The sequence below is a fragment of the Canariomyces notabilis genome (assembly GCF_033297395.1).
Source record: "Canariomyces notabilis strain CBS 508.74 unplaced genomic scaffold N656scaffold_4, whole genome shotgun sequence".
Classification (NCBI taxonomy): Eukaryota; Fungi; Ascomycota; class Sordariomycetes; order Sordariales; family Chaetomiaceae; genus Canariomyces; species Canariomyces notabilis.
This window is the reverse complement of record NW_027041826.1, coordinates 720,494-744,667: the sequence shown is the minus strand read 5'-3', so window position 1 is coordinate 744,667 and position 24,174 is coordinate 720,494. Positions and strand designations below refer to the sequence as shown.

Genomic DNA, 24,174 nt, shown 5'->3' with positions numbered 1-24,174 from the left:
AAACCGGGCAGGTTGATGTGGATGCGCTGCTCTGCCCAAACGCCAGCGCCCGGGCAAGTCAGTGTCAGATGGCTGCTGGCGGTGGAACCCAGCAAAAAAGCCAAGAGTAGCCTAGCTGAATCTATGTACCGGCCGGGGACCAATTGTACTGGATGGTACTTGAGGTCCGCACGGTTGCGGCTAGCGCTAAGCAGGGCGGGCGGCAAAGCTCCAAACCTTCTTCTCTTTCCTTGCAGGAACCGCAGTGTGTGCAGCAATACGAATACCTCACGGACATTTCCAGGTGCATCAAGGTACAGACATTTTTTTACTTCAGGTTCATTCTACCGGACATGGGACGCTTCTTTACGGAAGCCGCTTCATATAAGTGGTAGGTGGTTTGACAGCACAGGTCCTCTAATGTTATTTTGATATTCTCTGCAGCCGAACCTCCGCAATCGTGAGTCTCTCATCAAAGTTTAGACTGGCACATTCCCGTTGCACAAAGCGGTGGGGGGCCCGGCCCATGAGATGGTCGCAGCACCTTCTGAGCAGATATCAAGTAATATAAAAGTAACCCCTTATCCACCTCCATACCGACAGGTACTGTATGTACATACTGCACCTTGTTTCCACTTTCCGACCTGGAATGGGAACCTGGAAGGCTGGAGCTGAAACCTCTCCATAGTGTACAGAGCCATATCTTGTCTGACCTGAGCAGATTATCTGTATAGCGATTCTTGCTATGATTCCCGCGTCGTCATCGTTGGCGAACGAAGAACGTAGACGTTCGCTTGCTACATTGGTAAGTTTTATTGTTAGGGAAAGGAGGAGATTTTAAAGTTGAGGATTCGCCCGCTCGATCGATTTACTCTAACCGATCGACCGATCGTTACATTGAGCACATAGATACAAAAAGGTACTGCCCAATACACCGTCAATACTTGTTGCAATTGGTTGCTGTCCAGTTTAATACCCCTGCACCCCTACCTGAACTAGCTCAACAACCGTCGTTCAAGGGGGCTTCACGAGAAGAGGGCCCGAAATCTAACTGTGGCCGACTCCCTCGACGGACGAGGCAGACAGTCGCACCCCCAAGCAAGATTCTTGCAAAATTGTCTGTCCATTTCACCGAACTGGAAAACGATCCCGCAGGCGGCCGTAGGTGTGAAAGGGAGCGTCCGTTAATACCGTGTGATGCCACAAAGCTGGGCGAAACCTCTCAGCCAGCAGAGTGGAAGCCATTCCAGGGCCGAGAGAGAGGCCAGCATGGATGGATATGTATGTGTAAAAGTAACTACCTACATGTGTAGGCATATATTCAATTTTGCGCGACTGGATGAAGAGTATGTGAATGGCAAGACGAAATGGGCCATCTTGCGGAGTGTACCAGGTATTGTACCTCCTTAGGCAGCCTGCGAATGAGGTGGGTGGGGTCTCGCCCGTCCCTGACGGCGGCGTTGCCGGCCAGCCTTCCAGGGTGAGTGTCGCGACCAACCAGAACAGCGTCCCGCTGCATCGAGCTGTGCTGCTTGCCCAAGGCGCCGTGCGGTCCCTATCTCTTCGCTGAGAGTTTTCGAGGATACGGGACGTAACTATAAGCGAAGGTCTTCCAGGCTGTTAACATGGGGCCCGACTTTGGGCTTACCCATGGTTAGCGATAACTCAATTGGTTCTCGTGGTCAGGCTTGACGGCGAGCAGAGGGAATGGTCCTTCACCCTTCCTGCTCAATACCAAAGGTACTCGTAAACCCAGATATTGACGCGCGACAGTGCCGTTCGGCACCAAAGCCAATTGCCAAAGCCAATTGCTGCCAGATGATGCCACGGTCTAAATTTCAGAGTATATGGAGTGGTTAGGCTGGCTTTTACTGCTTCATACGTTTTCCGTCCCTTGCCCGAACTTGATGAAGCCCAGATCATATCAACCAGGTAACCCTTGCTAAGCCACTGATACAAGTGTCATTCAGCCAACTCAAGCAGAAGTTCCTGTCATCACGCACCTCAAATTTGAAGACCTAAGATGGTGAAGCCTGCGACCTGGCGACAGACGAGACTGTACGAAGTATGTACCTACACATATATCCTTCGTTTGCCATTGTAAGGAGCGGATGTTGATTGAGTGTCTAATGAACGTGGGATGCAGGAGTTACCTCCAGTATCCGTATTAGCTAGTAATTACATGGAAAACATTGTGTCCCTTAAGGGTCGCTCGGTGGGACAAAATGATATCTTGGCGCCAGGATGTAATGTTAAGGGTACTGTAACTACTCCGTACTCACTCCGTACACTCGTATCATCTGTACGGATATGTACTCCACTTATAGACTGGAAAAGTTGGGATTTCGACTTGAACTATAAGGTAGCGTCCAGCCAGAGAAAGTGAACCTCAATACTGAGCCCGTGAGTTTTTCGGGCAAATGCCATGTATCTCTGAAAAATCCGTCCCATATTTGCTTTATTCAGGTGCGCTGGCAGCTGGGCGGTTGGAGAATGACTACTTCGTAGTGGGGGCCATAATTACTGTACCTAGCCAGAGGGACAAGAAGGACAAAGGCAGCCTCGGGCAGCCAAACCGGAAGATCTTGTGATATTTACGAAGAAGCAGAGATCTGAACCTTTATCATTCTCTAGCATCATTGTAGCAAGTTCTGTCTCTAGTGCTTGCTTTTAACTCTTTTATCTCTGTCATTACCGAGTAAACACTACTGTGCACTGTACAGTACCTCCGTACTTCGTACTATGGTACTGTAGCGGCTTTGCTTCTGACTCTAATAGAGGATCCACTGACTTGTGACCTCCCGCCGAGCTCCCGGCCAGGGTCCGCGTGTGGGGCGAGGGACAGAGTGAAGGGATCATTCTCCCAATTCCCAAGAGATTTCCCAGCTCAGGTACGAAGATAATAAATGTGTCTTCAATTACTTACGTACCGCTTATACACTCCCCGACTTCTTCATAACACGCAATTTGATACTACTCAAGGGGTCACTCCGGTCAGCGGAGGTTGGGCAGAGCCCTGTGAGCAAAGAGGACGGACAGTGGCAGCATGGAAGAGTTGAGACCATCATTAGGGCGAGCCTGGTAACTTTCGCTCAGGCGGTGTCTGTCTCCCTCGAATATCAATCCTAACAATCTCTAACAAATAGCATACTTTCAACAACAGTTGTGTTCAATGTCCAGTCTCAAACGTGAGCCCACAAGGTGGTACGTGTGTCCCCTACTCCATAAGAGGAACCTAGCGGATATTTGACTCGAATCTGTTGGTCGTTTCTATTCACCCCTCCAGCCTGCCCACCGGCCTCCTCTACGTATATACATACATTACCTACACCTTTATTCTCAGACTTCTGTACCAAACAACTCGATTATGCAACATACCTACCTGAGGTACAGTAGTTAGCACCGCGGGTTGCGCACAGCGTCATGTCACAACATGCATTTAGCCTGCGAATGACTGTCCGTACCAAGATTTAGTTGCTTCTGGAAAGCGTCAGAGACAAAAGGCTCATGAATTATGATACGGAGCTTAACTTCCATTCCACAATGCTGTGCCTTCTGCTTCTTGAATCATCGCCGGTGCCGTTGCTCTTCTATAGTCCGCCCTCGGTTCCCAATCATCCAATTCCCCACACACGTGCTGTTCGTTGCTCCCGGGACCACTGTCTTATACAGGGAGATCTGGTTCCCAGCCTTCAAAAAGAAATCCTGGGCCGTTGCCAGTGGTGATCACCAAGTCAAACTTTTTTTCCCAACTTTTTTCTCATTTTTAGCTTATTTTCTTTTCTTTTCTTTTCTTTTTTTTCCTTTCAATTTTTTTTTTTTTTTGCCCCTTTTCTTTCAATGCCCTTCTTCAAATTATACACCGCCTACAATGTTGACTGGTGGTTTGGCTGGTTATCTTGATCAGCTGCGGATCTTGAAACCATGAGATGAAGATACGAACTGTGTTACTAGCACTGAGATACCCAGACATATGGATTCGCGGTTGTTTATAACTCGACCCTCCGTGCGATAATATGGAATCAGACAGACCCGCTCTAGGCGGCCCTTAGAGAATAGCTTGTGAGGAGCCTGGCCTGTCGACACCAATGGCATTGCTTGAAAGCAAACAGAGAAGCTCAAGTTCTCGGACTCGCAGGTGAATGGGTTCTCAAACAATGTCATCACGGTGGATGGCGGCATCAGTCTGATATCGAGCAGCAACCACTTGGTTTCGTGCGGTAGGTAACTCCGGTTATCATCCAAGCCACACAGCGCCAACAGAAATGCTGGCATGGGGCTTTGCAAATGCCCGCCTTCTGTCGCGTGGCCTAAATTAATTCACTTCCCTCTCATGTGTCGAGTCCAACTTCAGGGGCTTGTACGTAGCAGCACTTCGTGGAGGCTCCGATCAGCTCGGAGCTAGCGACTGAGCTCCGGGAAGGAGGCGACACGGCTAACTCTCTGAGGTAGGGAATTCTCTTGCCTCATATGACATCCAAAATGGAAAGTCGAGGTCATTCCATTCCAGAAAACCGCATTGGGATGAGCACTTCCACCATGGGCTTCTACTAAGAGACGCCTAACACGACAGGGCTGTCTGATCGTCGCAGCCAACAAAGTGACGTGGGTAAGGGTGCGTCACCGGCATGGATCGAAATCCGTCCGCAGCGGAACGCACAGACTTCACAGCCGCGAAACCATGTCTTGCCGGACTTCTTTATGTAACTACGTACAGTACATAAAATACATTGATTAGTACTTCACCGCCCGAGTCTCAGATCTCGCCCGCTTATCGAACTTGTCATCTTTTCCCAAATATTGCAAGAAGATGAGAGCAGAGTGTCGCATGCCGTGAGGACTGGCTCAGGCTGGTGGCGGCCGCCCAAGCAGCGCCACTCAGCCGTACCTACCTAGATGCACATCTTCCGTATTACATTTACATACTTACATACATACGTAAGGTACCTAAGTTTTGAGGTTTCAATATATGTTTTGTATGCACTGTCTGTACAGGTAAACTGTCATACGGTACCAGGCATCGTCAAGGCTTTGTCGGTTCTACCAGGTCCTGCACAACTTACTGGAGGACAGGCTGCAGCCTTCATATGCCCTCTACTAATAAAACGAACTTGACAGCGAAGGAAAGGCTAGCAGAAGGCCGTCGCCTGCATTTGACGTCCGGCTTCTTGGGGGCCTAGGCATTGCAAAAACCGGTCATGGCACCTCATGTGGGTCAGCCACCTCACCTTAGGCCGACGACGACTTCTCCTGATTGATTGATATCTTACCAAGATGAATCCCAATACCACATATAGACTTCAGCACAGCGACACGGCGCAGATACTTGGCAATACTCAGTTGCTGTGATGTAGAGTAGTTCCATCGCCGTTGAGCTATGTACTATACATCCCTATTGCTAGTGTGCACATGTGGGCTTCGTTGAGCCCATCCCTCCTCGAACATGCAGGCTGTCAACTACCTGGGTTCCGATTCTAGCTGCAGCAGAGAAATCCCGGGATACCAGACTGAAAGCGGTCTACCTTGCCTTTGAATGAAGCCTGTGCGACTCGTGGCCGGGGCTGTGTTTTGTTTTGCATGTGGTGTGCTATTGTGGCAGGTCGGGAGACTCCGCGTCACTCGGTGAAAAGACTGCGGTCAGTCATTTGAGAAATTGAGACTCGGCAGAGAATCAGCCAGGCTTACTCCGTACCACTGAGCCGCACTGTTAGAGCCTACTGATCAAGGCCATCCAGACGTTGAACTCGCAAGACAGCTACCAGATCAGCAGCCTGAGTAAGGCTGGTATCTAGTTAATCATATTCGGATTCAGTCCTCCGGTCAGGTCTCTCATGCCTCGAATCAAGCCATCGCAAGGTACGGAGGTAGTTATGTATTGCGTTGTACCTGCCGAATATAAGGTGTCATTACTGCAAGTACATAAGGTACAGTACATCCCTTAGAGTACACGGTAGTCAAAGGTGATAAGGTGCCTGACTTTCGGTCTCTGGGTGGCCGGGTAGCGGCAGTTGCCGTCCCATGTTGAGGATGCAACGTATAAGAGGTACGGGAAAATTGCTTGGTTCCTTAGAGGAACAGACGAAAAGAAGCGAATACAACTACACTATGGCATTTGGAATTGCTTGACAGTGGATTGGCTGATCTTGATGCTTTGTCCTTCCAATCGTTAAGCTGCACGTGAAGTTGTTGTTGCCCTCGCTTGCCATTGGAGTGCATCGGGATTGTAATGAATTACCTTACTATACAGATCAGCAGTATCCATAATTTCCTGGGTATTTCACATACATACATTCGTATGGTACAAGTACTTTACATGTATATCTGGTGTACGTTACGGTTTGAACTGTGGCCACGAGGCACTTGATATTGTAGCACTTGAATGAAATCATTCTTGGAAACGAGTTGAGGTTACAGCTTACCCGGAAAGAATATTGGACGAGGGTATGGATAGACTTTAACACCTAGGAATATCCTGTCCCCGTCTTCGTAATGTATGTACTCCGGGTCATGTCCTAGTGTAATAGATCGACGAAAACCAGCCGTAGCATGTACTGTACCATGCAAGTGAAGCGGAAACCCCGCAGTTCCCCACGCCCCCGCTCCCGACACGGCGCCTTAGACAACTGAAAATGTGAAGCTGCAGGGAGCCAAGGGGTCCCCGTTGAGAAGCTGAGGATCTGAGGACGAGCTGCGAAATCAGATTGTGAATTGGAGTGGAATCGATAGAGAAGGGTTCCCTTTGCCCCGCACCCCATAAAGGTCCTTTTATGGTCACCAATGCCTGCCCTGGTCACCGCGTCGTCACTGGTACTTGTACATTCGCTGCGTGTACAGCCTATCCACGCCTCCTGCTTGCGAATCCAAGTGTCTCGTGTGGTACGACGACGTCTCTTCGATTTACCGTCAACCGCTGCATCACTTCCCCGCCCCGCCTCCACCATGTCACCTCCAAAGTCTGCCTTCGAGTTCCTAGACTTTGTCAATGCGTCGCCGACTCGTAAGCCATCCTCAAGCTGTTTCTTGACGGGACATTTTCTCAACTGACCGTTACGGATCCCCCGTCCTATAGCTTACCATGCCGTTGCCAGCGCCGTCTCGCTCCTCGAGGCCGCCGGCTTCACCAGCATCAAAGAGCGCGACAGTTGGGCCTCGACCGTCAAGCCTGGAGGCAAATACTACCTGACACGCAACGGCTCATCAGTGGTCGCATTCGCCGTTGGCGGTCGATGGCAGCCCGGCAATCCGATCGGTATGATCGGTGCCCACACCGACTCGCCGTGCCTGCGCGTTAAGCCCGTCAGTAAGCGGACAGCCAACGGCTTTCTGCAGGTCGGCGTCGAGACATACGGCGGCGGTATCTGGCACAGCTGGTTCGACAGGGACCTGAGCGTTGCCGGCCGCGTGCTGGTGCGGGAGGGGCAGGGAGATGATCGAAACTTTGTGCAGAAGCTCGTCAAGGTAGACAAGCCGATCCTGAGGATCCCACATCTTGCCATCCACCTACACCGCGAGTCCAACTTCAACCCCAACAAAGAGGATGAGCTCTTGCCGATCGCGGGTTTGGCCGAAACCGAGCTAAACAAGACGTCCGACGAAGCTGAAGCGACTCCGGCCGAGGGTGATTTCCAACCCCTGAAAGCCATGCCCGAGCGGCACCACCCAGCCTTCCTCTCCCTCGTTGCTGAACAAGCCGGTGTCGATGTCTCCCAGGTGATCGATTTTGAGTTGGTCCTCTATGACACGCAAAAGGCCTGCCTCGGAGGCCTCAACGACGAGTTCATCTTCTCGGCGCGCCTCGACAACCTTAACATGACCTTCTGTAGCATCAAAGGGTTGATAGAATCCGTGCAGTCCCCAAGCTCCACCTTGCCCTCCGACCCATCCATCCGTCTAGTCGCCTGCTTCGACCATGAAGAGATCGGGTCCCTCTCGGCGCACGGCGCCGACTCTAACTTATTGCCCGCCGTCCTTCGGCGCCTGTCAGTCCTGCCAGGCTCCCCACCCCAAGAGACCTCTCAGAAACCGACTTCGACCACGACGACGACTGCCACGGCAGCAACAACAACAACAACAACAGCCCCGGAAAGCGACACTTCCACGGCGTTCGAGCAGACCCTCGCAACCTCGTTCCTCGTCTCTGCCGACATGGCCCACTCGGTCCACCCCAACTACGCCTCCAAGTACGAGCGCAACCACCAACCGGCCATGAACAAGGGGACCGTCATCAAGATCAACGCCAACCAGCGCTACGCCACCAACTCGCCGGGCATCGTCCTGGTGCAGGAGGTCGCCCGCCGCGCCGGCGTCCCGCTGCAGCTCTTCGTCGTCAAGAACGACTCGCCCTGCGGCAGCACAATTGGCCCCATGCTCTCGGCGAAACTGGGTGTTAGGACCCTGGATTTGGGCAACCCCCAGCTGGGGATGCACAGTATCAGGGAGACAGGTGGGAGCAGGGATATTGAGTATGCTGTGAGGCTGTTTGAGGCGTTTTTGGGCAGTTTTGGGGAGTTGGAGAGGAGGGTTTTGGTTGATTAGGAATTTTTGACCATTATCCCCGCGTTGTTTTTGGATTTAGCTGAACGGGTTGCAGTGGCATTTGATAGTGCGCATGGTGAGCTTCCAGTGACTGTTTGGCTGGGTCAGAAGGACGGTGGGTTGTAGGGATATTGGGCCTGCCCAGCCGTGTCTGACTGTCTGTACGTTGGGTAGAGTGGGAGACTAGGGAATAGCATCCACGATACCCTGACTTGGCCTGCACGGCTCTAGGGACTGGTTGAATCGTGGTAGACGATCGTGGCGTGTTCGGACAGGCTACTAGTAATGCAGTATCCAACCCCCGGCAGGTTGAGTGTTATCATTACCTGGGAACATCTAGAAGTCCACCAAGCGAGAAGGCACAAACGGCAAGGAGCAGTTCATACGCGCGCTCATGCTGACGGCGGGCTTGGAGGTGAGCTAAGGGGAGCAATGCCATTAGAGAAACCCAATTATGCGCGTTGGATGACCGCAAGGCACATACATGGCACCAACTGAAGCGGTAAGAGATGCGTTGGTATATTCCTCTCGTCCTCGTTCACTCCAAATCATTCCTTACCTCACCTGAATGCTTGTTGAAGTTCTAATTACGAATATATTCGCTATCATTGACAAGGATATTCATCCATGCCGATCAAAAAATCCAACCTGAAGACGCCAAATCGCCCAATGCCAACTATCACTTTCCATCATCTGCCCAATTTGCTACACATCAAGCCCTTCTTCAGCGATGGTAGCCGTAGTGTACCCTAGGTAGTATCATAGACTCGCTACCTAAACCTCAACCGAGCGCCGTCCTGGCACTGGTCCGCCAATAACGCCCAAGCGAGGGTCGTAGGGCGAATAGTCAGGAACCGAGTCGCGGAGCAACAGCCTGCGTCGCTCGAGCAGTTCACTTTCCGTGATTTCTTCATCCCAGCGCTGAGGCAAGCCCATCCTCGGGGTCACCCGGTTCAGTCTAGGATCCACATTTTCATCACTCGGGGAAATGTTGAAAGTGATGGTGGTGGTGCTGGCGGTGGTGCTGGCAAAGTCGACGTATTCGGATACCCTCATCTGGCTGGCCCGCGGCAGCACCTCGTAATCGTCAAAGAACGGCGGGTGGAATGGTTCTGGTAGGACCTGCTCGGGAAACAGGGGTCAGTTGTCGGGTTCGTAATGAATCAGGATGGGTCTTCAACTTGAAGTTTATAAGGTAAGGGGCGGGGGGCTTACTGCCTGAGCCAGATGGAGATCCGGTACAAAACCTGGAGCGGCTTCGGCGAAGAGGATAGAACCCGACGACGGGTCAATGAAGGTCGTGACCTCATTCTCGGCGCCTCTCGGTCTTGACAGCCCGTGCTCGTGCTCGTCCTCCAAGGGAGGGAAGAAGCGGTATCCGCTCAGCCGTCGTTGTGACGGAATAATCGGCATGTTTGCGATGAAACCGAGCGAGGGAAGGAAACAAAGGTCCATGTTGTCTGCTTCGAGTCCTGGTGTGAACCTGTGAATCGAGGTTTATGTCAGCTACCACTGGTGGTATAAGGTAGCCTGAGGTGAGGTTAGATTCCGACTTACGAGTGCGACGGATACGATGGAATACAGGTGATGAAGAGAAGCGATTGATTGACACTTTTGCGATTTCGATATTAGGATGTGCGAATTTTTGAAAGAACGGACTGAAATTGTGTGAATCGGTATGCTTGCTGGGGCGAGGCAAGAATTGTATCCAGCTCTTGACGGAGCGAGAGTTTTGAATTTGAAGGGCCGAGAGGCGAGAAACCCAGCCTTCGGAAATTCGAGGTGTCAAGAGAAGGCTGTAAAGGAACATTTGAACTCCTGTGGGCATTTATATACCTACGAGGTGGCCGTCCTGCGCACAAGCATCATGGATATCTGAGTGTTTCTGGTCCTCAGACTGGATTCAAACAAGTGCTAAAAGCTTTCCGCGAGAGACTGACACGTCTCCAGCCACCGATTTCAAGAGTCATTAAGCGTAGGGCAGTGACGGCAGTCTTTGACATCCCCCCACATACATGTAATACTCCAGCTGCCCTCAGGCTCATCAAACTTTTCTGGTGTTGGCACTTTAAGTATCACGACACTCTGTCTCTTAGCCAAGGAGTCACCCTTCAAAATCAACGACAACTAGGATTGCTCATTACCAGGCACCACCGGGCACCAATATCGAAACAGAGAGCAGAATATGCCAACAGAGGCGCTGGGCACTTCAGCCTCACGCGCGAACTCATTTCGCGAAGCTGTTCTGTCAGTTGAGAAAGAGTAAAATTCAAAAACTGAAAGACAGCAGGTGATTGACCTTCGACCCGCGAGGATGCAGCCGGGACCCTCAATACCGGTACATTCCCTAGTAGGTGCCGTGCTTGGTATATACCTTACAGTAGGTACTTGGTTCAGACGATACTTTTCGGTACATCTGCTTCCTCCCTTGAGACAACATGAAGAGTGGTCCGATCTGGTCAATACCAACCGTAACCTGAAGCAACAAACACACATGACCACATGACGAGAGCTTTGGCGGTTGCTAAACCGCCGTCGAGCTAGTGGTACCTAGTGTGACCAAGCTAATGAGAAGAAAGATACGCACGGGTATTCGGAGCAGCCCTACCAGCCACTTCTGACTGACTATTGCAAAAACATTCGATGGAGTAAATCATCAGACGGTACGGGTTTTAGCCCCTGACCAAGTTACCGTCAACTTTGTAAGACGGAAGTCGTCATGCCTTTTCCATGTCTCCAAGTCCTACCTGCCAGTCTACATATATGTATCTGCTGCCTTTCCGTCTAAGTGTTTGATTACACGAATCGAGCTGGCAATCATCCCTCATGTTCTCAACTAGTTGAACTACTAGTACTACTAAGCTTGCACTTCCCGTGGGTAGGCCTGGGCTGGCAACCACGAGATCCAGATGATACAATGAACAACAACCAGGTACGGAGTACAACCGTAACAAACGTCAAAACAAACGGACAGGAGACAAGGCAACGATCATAAATCAGTCGGGTAATTTGCCAATCTAGTCAGATTCAAGCTGTCTTGGCTGTCTCTATCAGTTAGCTAGCGGATGGCTAACGTATATATGTTCTGTATTGTCCCTGCTACCTCCGGCTCTTAAGAAGATCTAAGAGATACGCAACCACTGGCTTTCGCTCCGCCGACGTGGTCAGCACGCGCAAGTACTCGGTGCCATCTATGCCGAGCTGGGGAAACGTGTTTGTTTGCAGATGCCGGATAAAGGAGTCGCCCGTCTTGACATAAATAACTCGCTCGATACCAGCGATTTCGTTCAGGATTTGCCGCGACTGGGCATCACTGTAAGGCCGGAACCCCGCATCCTGCAGCACCTCCCAGCAGAGCCCATGGAACTGATCGATCATAAATTGGTCAAAGCCGGGAATGGCTGGCGCCGGCGCGCCTGTCGTGGCTGGGTTCTCGCCGACCGTGGCAACATCCGGCCCTCCCCATTGGGAGGCCATCCGACCGAGGACGTTGAAGGCGATACGGCTCGGCACCAGATTGCCGTGCGTAAGCGTCTTCGCAATGTTAATGATGGATTTCACCAGCGATTCAAATATACCCTGGTTTGACGAGCTAACCAGAACGCCGCCGAGATCGTTAATGAGGATGACTTGCACGAACGAGACGTATTCACGCCTCAGTTCTTGCAACTGGATCTCGTCGTCCGTGCCACTGATGGGCTCGGACAGCCCGCCAAATACCCGCTCGAGCAGTGGCGTCAGTAAGAGATCCAGAATGTTGTAAATTTCGCCCTTGAAGTTGTAAACCACTTGCTCCAGGAGCCGGAGAAACATGGCCATCTCATCTTTGCTTGAGCTGCGAGAAAGCAACCCTTCGATCCACTGCGGTAACTGCGGCAGCACAGCCGAACCTAGCACCCCCAGCAGTCGTGAGAAGGCCGATCGGCACGCGGCGCGAATCTCCCCGCTGCCATTGAGCTGGTCGAGTGCGATGAGAATCGCCTCGGCCGCCCTCGAGAATTCGTCTGATATAGGCTGTGGTGGTGCTGGACGTCGGTCTCCTTGTGAAGCAGTCGCGTCGGCGAATCCGTTTGCGAGGGTGCCCAAGGCCATTACGATGTGGTGCACCTGTAAGATGGCTTGGGCATCCCCTGATTTTGCCCGTTCTAGGTGCGCGCTCATGTCGGAGAAGAGTGGCTCCATGACGGAGCGCGCGTATAGCGCCTGTTCGGCAGCGGGTGTGGCCGAGGTAGATGAGATGCATCCGATGGCCTCGTAAAGGTAGAGCTGGCTGTTGAAGACGGCGTCGGCCGAGTGGTCAGATTCGTCTGACGACATGTCGTCGTCAGCATCGGCGCCGGGAACCTCGGCTTCGATCGGTAAAAGATCGCTGATGGATTCAATTACAGTCTTGGCTACATTGCCAACTTGTGCCCTTAGCGTCTTCACGAACCGATGGAACAGGTACCAGGACCTCGTTCGGATCCTGACGTGGTTATGATGGACCAGTCTAACAAAGTTCTCGAGCACTTGAGGGATGTAGCGCTGCTGATCCTCAAAGAAGCTATTGTACCGGGCACAGATTTCCATATACTGAAGAAGGATGGCGGGGTGAGGATAGTTTGCGATGCCTGAGAGTGCGTGTCAGCACGACTGCAACTCGGACAATGCCGGGAGGTTTCTTACCTGACTCGACCATTTTGCTCATCATCACGGCGAGCCGTTCAGCGGCAATGGTGTTGGGCTGACTCTTCTGAGCCAATCCCATGTTTGGCAGCGCTAACTCGCCGAACAGATAGATCTCATGCAGAGCAAGGTCGAGATCCCTCCAATCCATTTGCGGACCTTGCTGTTCCAGCGTCGCAAACATATTTGCCACCAATTCACTCAAAAACTCTATGCACAAATTCTCATCGACAGAGGCAACACTCTTTTGAAGAATCTGAAGCTTCTTCCGCAGGTCTTGGAATTCGGCCTCGTCCGTCTGTTCGTCCTCGTTCCCCCAATTGGACGTCTCATCGTACCTCATCTTCAGCACGATAGCGCTCAGAATCGGGTGCAACATGCCAGCATAGCTGGGCGGGAGCGTTCCGACCTTCCGAAGGAAGGTCAAGAGATCGGTCAAGGAAGGTATGACGGTCGAGCAGACTTCGTCATACTCGTCCGAAAAGAGTCGGAGTAGGGATGGCAGGAAATCCTGAAGGAGCTGTTCGGCCTTTGCCCTGGTATCGGTCTCAACCTTATTGTCTTCCAGTACGCGCACAACGTCCGTCATGATAGTGTTGACCAGTTTGGCAACGGCTTCGGCAAGATCATTATCGTACCGTGGCGTTCCCTTCCACTCTTGGAGAGGGGCGCTTGCCAGTAGCTGCGTAACAATCTCGCGGAGATTGAGAAACGAAATCATCTCGATCTTGTCGCTGGCCTTCATCTTCTTTGCCACGACCTCGGTGAGAGTATCAACCGCCACGTCTCGCACTTTGTCTTCGCCGCCGGCCGGTTTCGACCTCCCGACCAGGGGCAGCAGGAGGTTGAGCATATCCTGGTTAATAACAAGGTGGATATCCATCCAGCTCACCCACTTCCCCACGATCTTGAGCGTCGACTCGACCACGCTGTCATTTTGGTTGCTGTACCGAGCTAGTATGTCTTGCCAGGACGCGGCAATCTTGCGCATGTCTCGCTCGCGAACCAAGTCCTTCAGATCATTGTTGCGCTTGGCCTCGTTCCCTTGTCGGCTCAGCATAACATCAGCAATTTCGTCGTGGATTGACCCTAGTATGCGAAGGTACATAATCACCCCTGGGAGGTTGTCCTTTTGGGCGAGGGTCAAGAAGTCATCAATGAAACTCTCCCAGCCCTCCTTGTACAGAAAGACGAAGAGATAGGTCAGCGTCTGGGTAAGCTTGTTTTGAAGGTGTGCTGGGTCGACTGGCTCCTGAGCGTCCCCCCCATACACACGTCCGATGTAGTCAAGCAGTGATTGCTTGAGGAAGGCGAGGCTGGCAGCGTCCAGAGCTTGGGAGTGGACGGCATTGTTGACTATCTCTAGCGATACAAGGCGAACGACCTCGGATGCTCGTGGATTTCGGGTGAAGAGATCTGTGCAGACTTGCCAAGCCTGCGGATCGGTACGCAGCTGGTTCAGGAATTCGAAAGCCTGGCCCTTAAGAGCCTGATCTGACGAAGGGTTCCAGGCGATTTCGATCGCATTCTCAATCTAGAGCCACACCGGCGCGTCAGCATTAGCCTAGAAGGGGGTAGGTAGTAGACAGGGAGGGACATTGCGGCCTTATCTCCTGTTGATAGTGGGGGGCCAGATTGACTGTGTTCATTTTTTTTGCGGGGATTTACGATGCCAGAGAGAAGTGGCTCACCTGGGCGTCCATTGCCAGCCACTAACGTTAGATGTGTGGCAGAGTGAATATGCCAAAGGGACCTCAGGATGTGATATCCTCGTCCGCAAAGCTACTATAACCCAAGCAGCTGTGAAGTCGGTGCAGTATTCGGCATTCTCAGATTCGGCAGGACTGGCGCCGAAGAAACATGGTTGAACCCCTCTTTAGTGCGCCTCCATTTTCCAGCAATTTCACGGCAGCTCAAGGGACGGATCAGATCAAAGCGACAATGAAAACCGTGCTTGTAGATCTATGGAAGGCGTCAGGTAAGGCGGTGTCGAGAGCCGAGTCGGTCGTTGAAGCTGTGCCGAAACAAAGACGGGATGGAGGATTGTTTGCACGGTAGAACAGGCTGCTGGCGTTCATGGTGGGGCAGTGACTCGAAAAAGTTCAGGCACTCTGATGTTTGTGGAGTGACGTTACGTTGTGCGGTCTTTGGGCATCGGTGCACGTGCCATCTCAACTCAGTCCTCTCATGGGCCATGTCAATTGTCTTGAATCGCCGAAGCTTTCAAACCGCAAAAGCTTCGCATCTCTTCTGTTGCCCATGAATTGGTTTAATCATATTCTGATTGCAATGGTGAGGTATTCACCTAGGTAACCAAGAGTTGACAAGCTTCAAGCACTGATTTTGTGAGTGTCACTATGGACACCAAGATTTGAATGTGTTCACAAAGGTACAGTACATATTCTAGCATTGGCCCTTGGTTTGTCATTGTTTGCACATGGGAACATTACTGACATAGACAGCGAATCCATTTACTACTACATACCTCCTTTTGTGGACCACGCATCATCGCACCATGACGGTTGGACTCAAAGTGTGGCCTATCCTTACAAGACTAAGCAACGAGCGTTGGACCGAGATGCTGCCGATTATCCCCTATCCTTCAACGCCAAAACCACAACCTACAGTATCCGAAACTACTTTACCCACCACGGTTGGGCCTCCAAGTCGGATAACCATCCTTAACCCGTCTTCTTTTTCTTTTTTGGCCGTTCATCCTCCTCCTCCTCTGCGTCCTCCATCTCCTCATCTTCGTCTTCGTCAACCTCATTATCAACATCGCTTTCTGCACTGCCAGAGCCGTCGCTTTCATGGTTGCTGTCATATTCCTCGGCGACATCGCTTTCGGATTCGGCTTGGAAGTCTTCATCGACGCTCTCCTCGTCCTCATCTGCCGACCCGCGGTCCGCCTTGGCACCAACAACCTCCTCATCAGAGCTGGCCATGTCCTCATCCCTCATGGCTGCGGCCAGAAGGTTCGCATCCTCGTCGATTTCGTTCTTGACCCGCAGCCCTTTGAGCTTGAAGAAATCCTCCAGTGCTTTCAGGTCTTCACGGTTAATGTTGCTGAACTGAGAGGAACCTGCACCGCTCTTCATGTGGACTGTAATATCAAACGTCGAGAGAGCCGAAACCGCGCCACCCACACGGGAAAAGGTAATCGATTGTGTCTGCTCATACGAGATGTATGTTGCGGGTTTTGGCACAAACATGAAGGCCTTCTCTAGGCAGTAGAGGAAGCCCTCGCTCGCCTTGATTGAGCACTTGATGCCGTATTGTTGGCGATGCCTGGGGCAATATGTCAGCACATGCATGAGGCACCCCCCCCCCCGCGAGCGGGGACCACGGAGACTCACGTTGTAAAGTCCTTTGCAGGAGCTGTGACCTTCTTGTTCGCCAACCCCTTGAAGATATACGTGACGACCTGATGCAGCGGTTGCTCGTAATGGGCCTGCAGTTTGTCCTTGTACCTGCCATTGAGCTCTTCTTCAGATAAGTTGAGATCCAACGTAACCTCTTCATCTTGCTTGAACTGCATGACGATGAACGGGTAGCGCGTCTGACCCTGTCGCAGCGGAGGGTCTAGTCCTATGCAGAGCATGAAATGTAGGTCGTCGGGTTTGGGCAGCACCATGAACTTTTTGATAGCCTCGTACTGAATCTTGTAGTCGTACGTCTTGCCGCGAAGTCGAAACGACGCGTCATACATGTCGATATCGAACCGTCCTCTAATAGAGTATTAGCCAAGAAACAGGATCGACATCACATAGCACGAACCTGGGCGTGAGATGCAAAACATCCAGGAATGTGGCAATCGTGTCGCCGGCCGTCTCCCCAATCTCAGCCTTTTCAATGAGGGTATCGTAGAATAGAGTTACGGCGCTCTTTTCTTCTTCATCAGCGTCGCTGCCGGCGTCGCCACCCTCGGCTTCTTTCCTTGTTGTCACGCCCGGGATGTAGAATCTCATCTCGACGAGCTGATCCTTCCCGGCCGAAGCCTTTTTGCCTTTCCCCGGAGTCGCGCCATTGACGCCGTTGGCCTTGCCCGTCTCGCCGACGGCAAACTCAACGGCTATCTCGTTACGACCAGCGAGGTTCGTGTTGGATATCTCCGAGTACGGGATCTCAAAGGCGGGTCGGTTCTGGACGTTGAACGACAGCTCAGCCTTTCCAAATTCCGCCTTTCCCCAGTTCCAGCCGCGCAGCGAGTGTTCTTTGTTTTCGAGATTGGTGCTGTACCAGTTCTTGAAGATCTTGCTGAGACGCTCATAGTCCTGTTGGAGGATCAGCGCGCGGTCTTGAACTTCTTCCCACGCGGTCTTACCTCTTGCTGGAAGCCATCCAATTGAATGACGCCTGAGTTTCGATGCAGGATCTTCACCTCGTAGCCCTTAGCGGCTCTGCTCCATTGCGCACCGCCGATGTTACTCTGGTCAAGAGTGAAGGCTTCGCCACCGCCGGCTGGCTTCCAACCGAGACCATTCTCGGCAAACCTGCACTTGCCGTGCTCTTTAGACAAGTCCAGGTAGATATTATCGAAACTTTCACTATTTCATTTGTCAGCTGCGCATGGACGCGGGCACTCAGCAAGAAGCCAAGCGGGAGAAAAGCACATCGTAGCTCTCTTTGGCCATGGTGTCGAGATTTGATACTGACAAACATAAATAATGAGGCTATACTCACATAGCTGCCATAATGCGACCGCCTGGTTCAGATGTTGTGGGATGGGGCAAGCTGAATGTTGGGGGATAGTTGGTGATTTTAACAACTTCTTCCCGTTATCGCGCCTCAAGGAGCCAAGGATACGTGACGCGACAGAGCTTAAATTGGCGGCAGACGAGCAAAAGTTGCCGGGCGGTCAGAACTTAGGGTGGGGCCGTGGCAAGTCAGGGCGCAGAGCTTGGACCTTTTCGTGTCACCTTACAAACCTCACAAAGGTACAATACATACGGGTACCTTACGAGCTTACACACCTTACTCCGTAAGGACGACAGATATCTACAGCTTTCATAAGCACTGCAAATTGCATCTCAAAGGGCCTGAACCCAGTAAGTCTTGCTCTCCAGCGACAGAAAACACTCTCATGAAGAGCAGCGCGCTAAGAGTTGCCTGAGAATAGACGGTAGGCTGAGATTGACACATTCTTACATCCAAAAAGGCGGAAGACACTTCCAGCTAGAAGCATCAGCAGACAAGAAGGGGAGATTGCGCGACAGGACTGTCATATCAACTTTCGCAGAAACTGCCTGTTTGGTCGACGGTGCAGGAAGGGCGCAGAATCATCTAGTGACGGAGTTCATTGGAGCCTGCCCTGCCTGGAGCTATTCGTTGGACGTAGAGTATGGAATGGAAGGCATTTGCATTCCCAAGCTCATAGCCCAGGCAGAAGGTTCGCATGGTGCGAACCGATTTGAGGTGTTGGACGCTAACATAGATTCAGAGCTGCGATTGGGCAGCCTAGGTGGTGAAGGTAAGCTGATATCGGACGTCATTCTGAGCCTCTTCATCAACTCAGTACGATGTAAGTCACCGCACGGCAAGCGTCCTGTCGCTTCTGCCACGACTGCCTGCCCGCATTACTTAGTAGCCTGCATCTACAGTATAAATTGCTACGTATCCCAGTCGTTTGTTCCCGCTGCTCGTCCGGGTGAATTCATCTAAACTCCTTGCTGTGGTCGTCTAAGCGGATTGCACTGGTTTGACTGCCGTCCCCACCGAAAATCAAGGCGGCATGTCTAGAAGCGCGCGACTCCAAGGGAGATCTTCTACCTGGCAAACCACAGCATCATTGCCTATCATATCTCTTCATAAATTCCTTTGATCCAGAGATTTGTTCCTGGATTTGGCCCTTTTCTACCTTTTGTCTTTTTTCTACTCCAGAAAACGCTCCCAAAAATGAGCTTCGACCGTCCACTCCACGGCGGTTGCCACTGCGGCCGGAATCGTTACATCATCCAGTTTCCTCAGGACAAACCACCAGGTCATATCGTACAGGTGCTCTTCGATTCGCGCACTTCACAAAGTAACCCCGACTCCCCCCCCAGAAGGCGCCACCCCTACGAACGACTGAACCTTACCTGCTGCTAGATTCCTCCCACTTTCAAGCGACCGGCAGTCCGCTCCCGGCCTACCTCCGGGTGCCATTGACTTGGTACCACAGTATCACTTCGGCCTTCAACCCAGACGAGACCAACGCGCAGATCAAGCGAGTCTACACATCCCCGCGCGAACAGCACGCGATGCGTCACTTTTGCGGCTTTTGCGGAACACCCTTGTCATACTGGACCGAGGAGCCCCGCAGCGAAGCAGAGTTTATCCAGCTCACACTTGGCAGCTTGTCGCCCCGCGACTTGGCCGACTTGGAGGACCTGGGTTTCTTGCCAAGCCCCGGTTCTGCTTCTGGATCCGACGAAGAGGAGGCAGGGGAGACCGGGGCCGGGGAGAGAGATGATGTCAGCGCCATGCTTGATGAGGACGCCACGAGGAATCAACAAGATCTGGCGCCACCTGTTGGGAGAGTCGGCGTGGTGCCTTGGTTCGAAACTCTCACAGAAGGGAGCCGATTGGACATGCTGCGCAAGGCAAAGGGACAGCGTATGAACAAGAGCGGCGTGGTGAGGGTGGAATGGGAAGTCGTTGAGTGGAGTGAGGAGGAGGATCTGGCGAGGCCGAGGAACGGTAAGCGGAAGATTAGCGAACTCGACGAGACTCCGGGCATGGAGGGGTTACAGGGTGGAGGTAAATGACTAGCCTCAAATTGCTGAATGATTCGGGCGATTGTTGGTATTGTTCTCGCTTCTTTTACTGGTGGTCTTCTTGGCTCCACCGTAAGCATATCGGATCTGGACGCAGCACTGCCTTTTCGAGCAAAATTTCCTGAGACGCAGGAGAACTCCGATGGTACGCGTGTTTGGCGTGGCCAGGTCGTGAGAAAGGCCAGTCGCGGTTGACAATCATTCAGGAGCACTGCGTGGTTCTGGACAATCATCATTTCACACGACGTGCTGATGCTCATCAACCTACCTGGGGCGGGAGACATCACGCTGAGCTGGTTGATAGAGTCGCGTTCCAGTCGCCAGCCGCAGCTTGAGTGTAATGAGAAATTAGGTTGGCGCGAGGTTCCCAAACACAGCCATAAAGGAGATCCTGCTCATTCATAACAGCGTGCGGGCGGACACTTGTGATTCATGCGTTCCGGGACTGTCAGCCGGGCTTGCCGACGCTGTCAACCAAACGCTCCTTCTGACGGGAATGCTCGCCGAACGGTGATGATCCCGTCGGCTCTGCTCACAGTCGGACATCGTGAATCGCCAGGTCGTCCGAAGTTTAGCCATCAGAAGCTGCGCCCAGCCGCCGGCCTTTTGCCAAACGGGCGCATCGGTTGTTTCGCCTCGCCTCTGCGCATGCGGTTGAAGAGGCTCGTCTCGGCGCGGGCGGCGTCGTGCCGTGCCATTTTAGGACGACGCCCCTATCGTGACCACCGTTTCACTACGGCCACCCCAGGTTCAGCCGAAGTTTACCCTGCCGGAGCCCACGCTTAATCCTCTGCGGGCCGTCCTTCCGAAAAGCGTCTCCAGGTCATATCGAAGGCGAGGACAGGCCGGCGGGAAGAATCTGCCCAGTTTTGTGACTGTGTATGACTTCTTCAGAGGCAGCATTGAAGAGGATGTTTTTCAGGATAAGCGGTTTGCGGCTCTGAGACAAGAGAGCCTTCTTATGTAAGGGTCCCGTCCTGGCGGCGGTTTTTGGATCTGACTTCCAGAAGCCGAGTGTGCCTGTCGGGTTTTTCTGTGCTGCGTTCCGTGGCCCGGGTCTGGGCATTTTTCCTAATTGGGGTTGGTGGGGCCTGGACGGTTGGACCTGACGAGGGGACAGGGATCTCCACCTCCAATATCCCCATTCCGTGGAGCACGCCTTCCCACGCTTGCCCACATATCACGATCTCTGTCGTCCTACCGCGCTGCGAGTTTTCTCTTTATTACTGCCAATGCGGATCTTACCCCGCGGTGGGGGTTCCTCAAGGTCCTGTGCCGGGGGTCCCCCTTGCCCCAAACAGAATGTCAGATGGATGTGCCCATGTTGTGCAGTAGAGGGCTGCACACGGCTAGGTCGCCGCCCTGCATCCATTTTCAGGCTATGCCTAGCCCTCTCTTCGGTGTCAACGGTCCGAAACACGGGAGAATGGGGAGTAATGGGCGTGAAACCGCGGTGATGGCTGTTGTATATAAGGCCATCCACAGCCCGGCGTCCCCATCTGGATTCCCCGTTGCCTGGAACCATTCTTTTCTAGCTTTCTTCATCCACCATCTGATACCCTTTTCCTTCTAGCTGTCTACATCTATCTCTTGTGGCTATACTGTTGCCCCCCACCCCCAACGTCGGGTACCACCAGAAACTTGGCCATCATGTCTCTTCCCAGTGACTTTAAGTGGGGCTTCGCAACTGCTGCGTGAGTCTAGCTGCATGTTTCCATATGGGTAGTCCTGAGTCCCCAACTGACTTTGCTCTCTTTTCCCTATTACAGGTACCAGATCGAAGGCGCTGTCAACGAAGATGGCCGCGGCCCGTCCATCTGGGACACGTTTTGCGCTATTCCCGGCAAGATTGCCGACGGTAGCTCGGGCGCTGTGGCCTGTGATTCGTACCATAGAACCAAGGAGGACATTGACCTCCTCAAGTCGCTAGGCGCTACCGCCTACCGCTTCTCCCTCTCGTGGTCGCGCATTATCCCCCTTGGCGGCCGCAACGACCCCGTCAACCAGAAAGGGCTGGACCACTACGTCAAGTTCGTCGATGATCTGCTTGAGGCGGGCATCGAGCCCTTCATCACCCTGTTCCATTGGGACCTGCCCGATGCGCTGGACAAGCGCTACGGCGGGCTCTTGAACAAGGAGGAGTTCTCCGCAGACTTTGAGAACTACGCCCGCATCTGCTTCAAGGCCATCCCCAAGTGCAAGCACTGGATCACCTTCAATGAGCCGTGGTGCTCGTCTATCCTAGGCTACAACACGGGCTACTTCGCTCCGGGCCACACATCGGACCGCAGCAAGTCACCGGTTGGCGACAGTGCGCGCGAGCCGTGGATCGTCGGCCACAACTTCCTCATTGCGCACGGAAAGGCTGTCAAAGCCTACCGCGAGGACTTCAAGCCGACCCAGGGCGGCGAGATCGGCATCACGCTCAACGGTGACGCCACGCTCCCGTGGGATCCCGAGGATCCTGCTGATGTCGAGGCGTGTGATCGCAAGATCGAGTTCGCCATCAGCTGGTTCGCCGACCCTATCTACTTTGGCAAGTACCCCGATTCGATGCGCAAGCAGCTTGGCGACCGTTTGCCGACCTTCACCCCCGAGGAGGTTGCTCTCGTCAAGGGCTCCAATGACTTTTACGGCATGAACCACTACACTGCCAACTACATCAAGCACAAGAAGGGTGTGCCGCCCGAGGACGACTTCCTGGGCAACCTCGAGACGCTCTTCTACAACAAGAACGGCGACTGCATCGGGCCCGAGACGCAGTCGTTCTGGCTGCGGCCGCACGCCCAGGGTTTCCGGGACCTGCTGAACTGGCTCAGCAAGCGGTACGGATACCCCAAGATCTACGTGACCGAGAACGGCACGTCGCTCAAGGGCGAGAACGACATGTCGCTCGAACAGATTGTCGAGGACGACTTCCGTGTGAAGTACTTTGACGACTATGTCCGCGCCATGGCCAAGGCGTACGAGGAGGACGGCGTTAACGTCAGGGGCTACCTCGCCTGGTCGCTCATGGACAACTTCGAGTGGGCCGAGGGCTACGAGACGCGATTTGGTGTGACGTATGTCGACTATGCAAATGACCAGAAGCGCTACCCCAAGAAGAGCGCCAAGAGCCTCAAGCCGTTGTTTGACAGCTTGATCAAGAAGGAGTAGTGTGTGGCTGTTACGGAAGCGTTTCCAGGTGTCTCCTTTTGCCGTTTTTATCGCCAGTGTCTTTTCTCTTTGGTTGGATGAGGGCGTGTTCGAGGGCCTGTGTGGACTGATTTCTGTCATGATCGTTAGGTATGAATGGCGTGAAATGTTTCCCGCCATCGTTCATCCATAACTAGTACCGGGATACTTTGTGTCTTTTTGAATACCAGACAACATTGACATACCAAGTCTATGATATCCTGTGCTACTGAACGTACAGTCTCAAGCCGAAGTAGCTGGAGAACCTTCCATGGAGACTTTGTTGGAGAGAGCTCCTGTGTCAAGTGAACATGTGGGACTTGAGACTTGCGGAGAAGTGGAACTGAAGTGGGGTTCCCTACTCCAATTCGGTCTAGCCGCCAAGAAACTTAAATGCGGGGTGAAGGCTGGGGTCGGGAAGGATCGATCCATGACGAAGAGCTTTAACTACTTGAGTGTCGTGCTTGCGAACAAGTTGACGGTATACCTGAAGTTCTTTCCTTCCACTGGTTCAGTAGGGAATTGGACTACTTGTGTTATTCGCATCGTTGTCTAATACTGGTTGAGGTCTTTTCTTGTGACTGTCGTGGCAACTGCCAACGCCTCTGATGCTACCCAATGCGGCTTAGTTAGTGGACGATCATCTTCGATCGTCTGCTGGGGAAGGATTGAGGAAGCATGTGGAGAGCACCCCCGGTTACTGTCGCTTTTGTTGTACCGGTACACGTTAGTCTTATCCGGGGTTATGGATCTGTGATCCGAGCATCTACCTACCTTAAGGCCTTTGCCCCATCTTCATCTTTTCCTGTTCGCCGTCACGGTTACCCCGAGCCGGAGTCCCTAGAATCGCCAAGTCTGTCTCCTCTTCTGCTTCCCATTTGAGACGTTCATTCCGAAGTCTCGGGCGGACGGTAGCTTCCATCAATCTCGCAAGCCGCTCATGGCATAACAACTCTTTGCTCTTTAACATAGTCTCTAGCACATACTCCATATTCTCATCCCCGCGTCCGGCCACCTACAACCACTACCTGCCGCAATCCTCTGAACTTTGAAAGTCAATTGGCAG

General features: G+C 52.7%; 7 protein-coding genes across 7 annotated transcripts; 3 read left to right on the top strand and 4 right to left on the bottom strand.

Annotated features, from left to right (window-relative positions):
• Nucleotides 1-3,806: 3,806 nt before the first annotated feature.
• On the bottom strand, nt 3,807-4,484 carry N656DRAFT_776261 (uncharacterized protein). Its single transcript, XM_064814602.1, has one exon. The coding sequence runs from the start codon at nt 4,252-4,254 to the stop codon at nt 3,883-3,885; it is 372 nt and encodes a 123-aa protein (XP_064672744.1). The 5' UTR covers nt 4,255-4,484; the 3' UTR covers nt 3,807-3,882.
• A 2,434-nt stretch (nt 4,485-6,918) lies between these two features.
• On the top strand, nt 6,919-8,514 carry N656DRAFT_704036 (aspartyl aminopeptidase-like protein; the record flags this gene model as incomplete). The annotated part of the gene is made up of 2 exons (XM_064811144.1): nt 6,919-6,976; nt 7,049-8,514. 2 exons carry the CDS (start codon nt 6,919-6,921, stop codon nt 8,512-8,514), a joined length of 1,524 nt encoding a protein of 507 aa, XP_064672743.1.
• A 1,300-nt stretch (nt 8,515-9,814) lies between these two features.
• Nucleotides 9,815-10,417, bottom strand: N656DRAFT_486029 (uncharacterized protein). Its single transcript, XM_064809815.1, has 2 exons — nt 10,072-10,417; nt 9,815-9,997 (listed from the first exon to the last, which is right to left on the bottom strand). The coding sequence occupies exons 1-2, from the start codon at nt 10,340-10,342 to the stop codon at nt 9,897-9,899; spliced, it is 372 nt and encodes a 123-aa protein (XP_064672742.1). The 5' UTR covers nt 10,343-10,417; the 3' UTR covers nt 9,815-9,896.
• A 925-nt stretch (nt 10,418-11,342) lies between these two features.
• N656DRAFT_842962 (Xpo1-domain-containing protein) lies at nt 11,343-15,259 on the bottom strand. The gene is made up of 3 exons (XM_064819068.1): nt 14,871-15,259; nt 13,180-14,713; nt 11,343-13,124 (listed from the first exon to the last, which is right to left on the bottom strand). Exons 1-3 carry the CDS (start codon nt 14,880-14,882, stop codon nt 11,614-11,616), a joined length of 3,057 nt encoding a protein of 1,018 aa, XP_064672741.1. The 5' UTR covers nt 14,883-15,259; the 3' UTR covers nt 11,343-11,613.
• Nucleotides 15,260-15,639: 380 nt separating this feature from the next.
• N656DRAFT_776257 (POB3-like protein) lies at nt 15,640-17,960 on the bottom strand. The gene is made up of 5 exons (XM_064814601.1): nt 17,863-17,960; nt 17,504-17,726; nt 16,957-17,453; nt 16,536-16,907; nt 15,640-16,467 (listed from the first exon to the last, which is right to left on the bottom strand). Exons 1-5 carry the CDS (start codon nt 17,871-17,873, stop codon nt 15,861-15,863), a joined length of 1,710 nt encoding a protein of 569 aa, XP_064672740.1. The 5' UTR covers nt 17,874-17,960; the 3' UTR covers nt 15,640-15,860.
• A 738-nt stretch (nt 17,961-18,698) lies between these two features.
• Nucleotides 18,699-20,312, top strand: N656DRAFT_827258 (uncharacterized protein). The gene is made up of 2 exons (XM_064818502.1): nt 18,699-19,201; nt 19,267-20,312. The coding sequence occupies exons 1-2, from the start codon at nt 19,075-19,077 to the stop codon at nt 19,923-19,925; spliced, it is 786 nt and encodes a 261-aa protein (XP_064672739.1). The 5' UTR covers nt 18,699-19,074; the 3' UTR covers nt 19,926-20,312.
• Nucleotides 20,313-21,292: 980 nt separating this feature from the next.
• Nucleotides 21,293-23,235, top strand: N656DRAFT_485480 (glycoside hydrolase family 1 protein). The gene is made up of 2 exons (XM_064809813.1): nt 21,293-21,628; nt 21,704-23,235. Exons 1-2 carry the CDS (start codon nt 21,585-21,587, stop codon nt 23,088-23,090), a joined length of 1,431 nt encoding a protein of 476 aa, XP_064672738.1. The 5' UTR covers nt 21,293-21,584; the 3' UTR covers nt 23,091-23,235.
• Nucleotides 23,236-24,174: the final 939 nt, after the last annotated feature.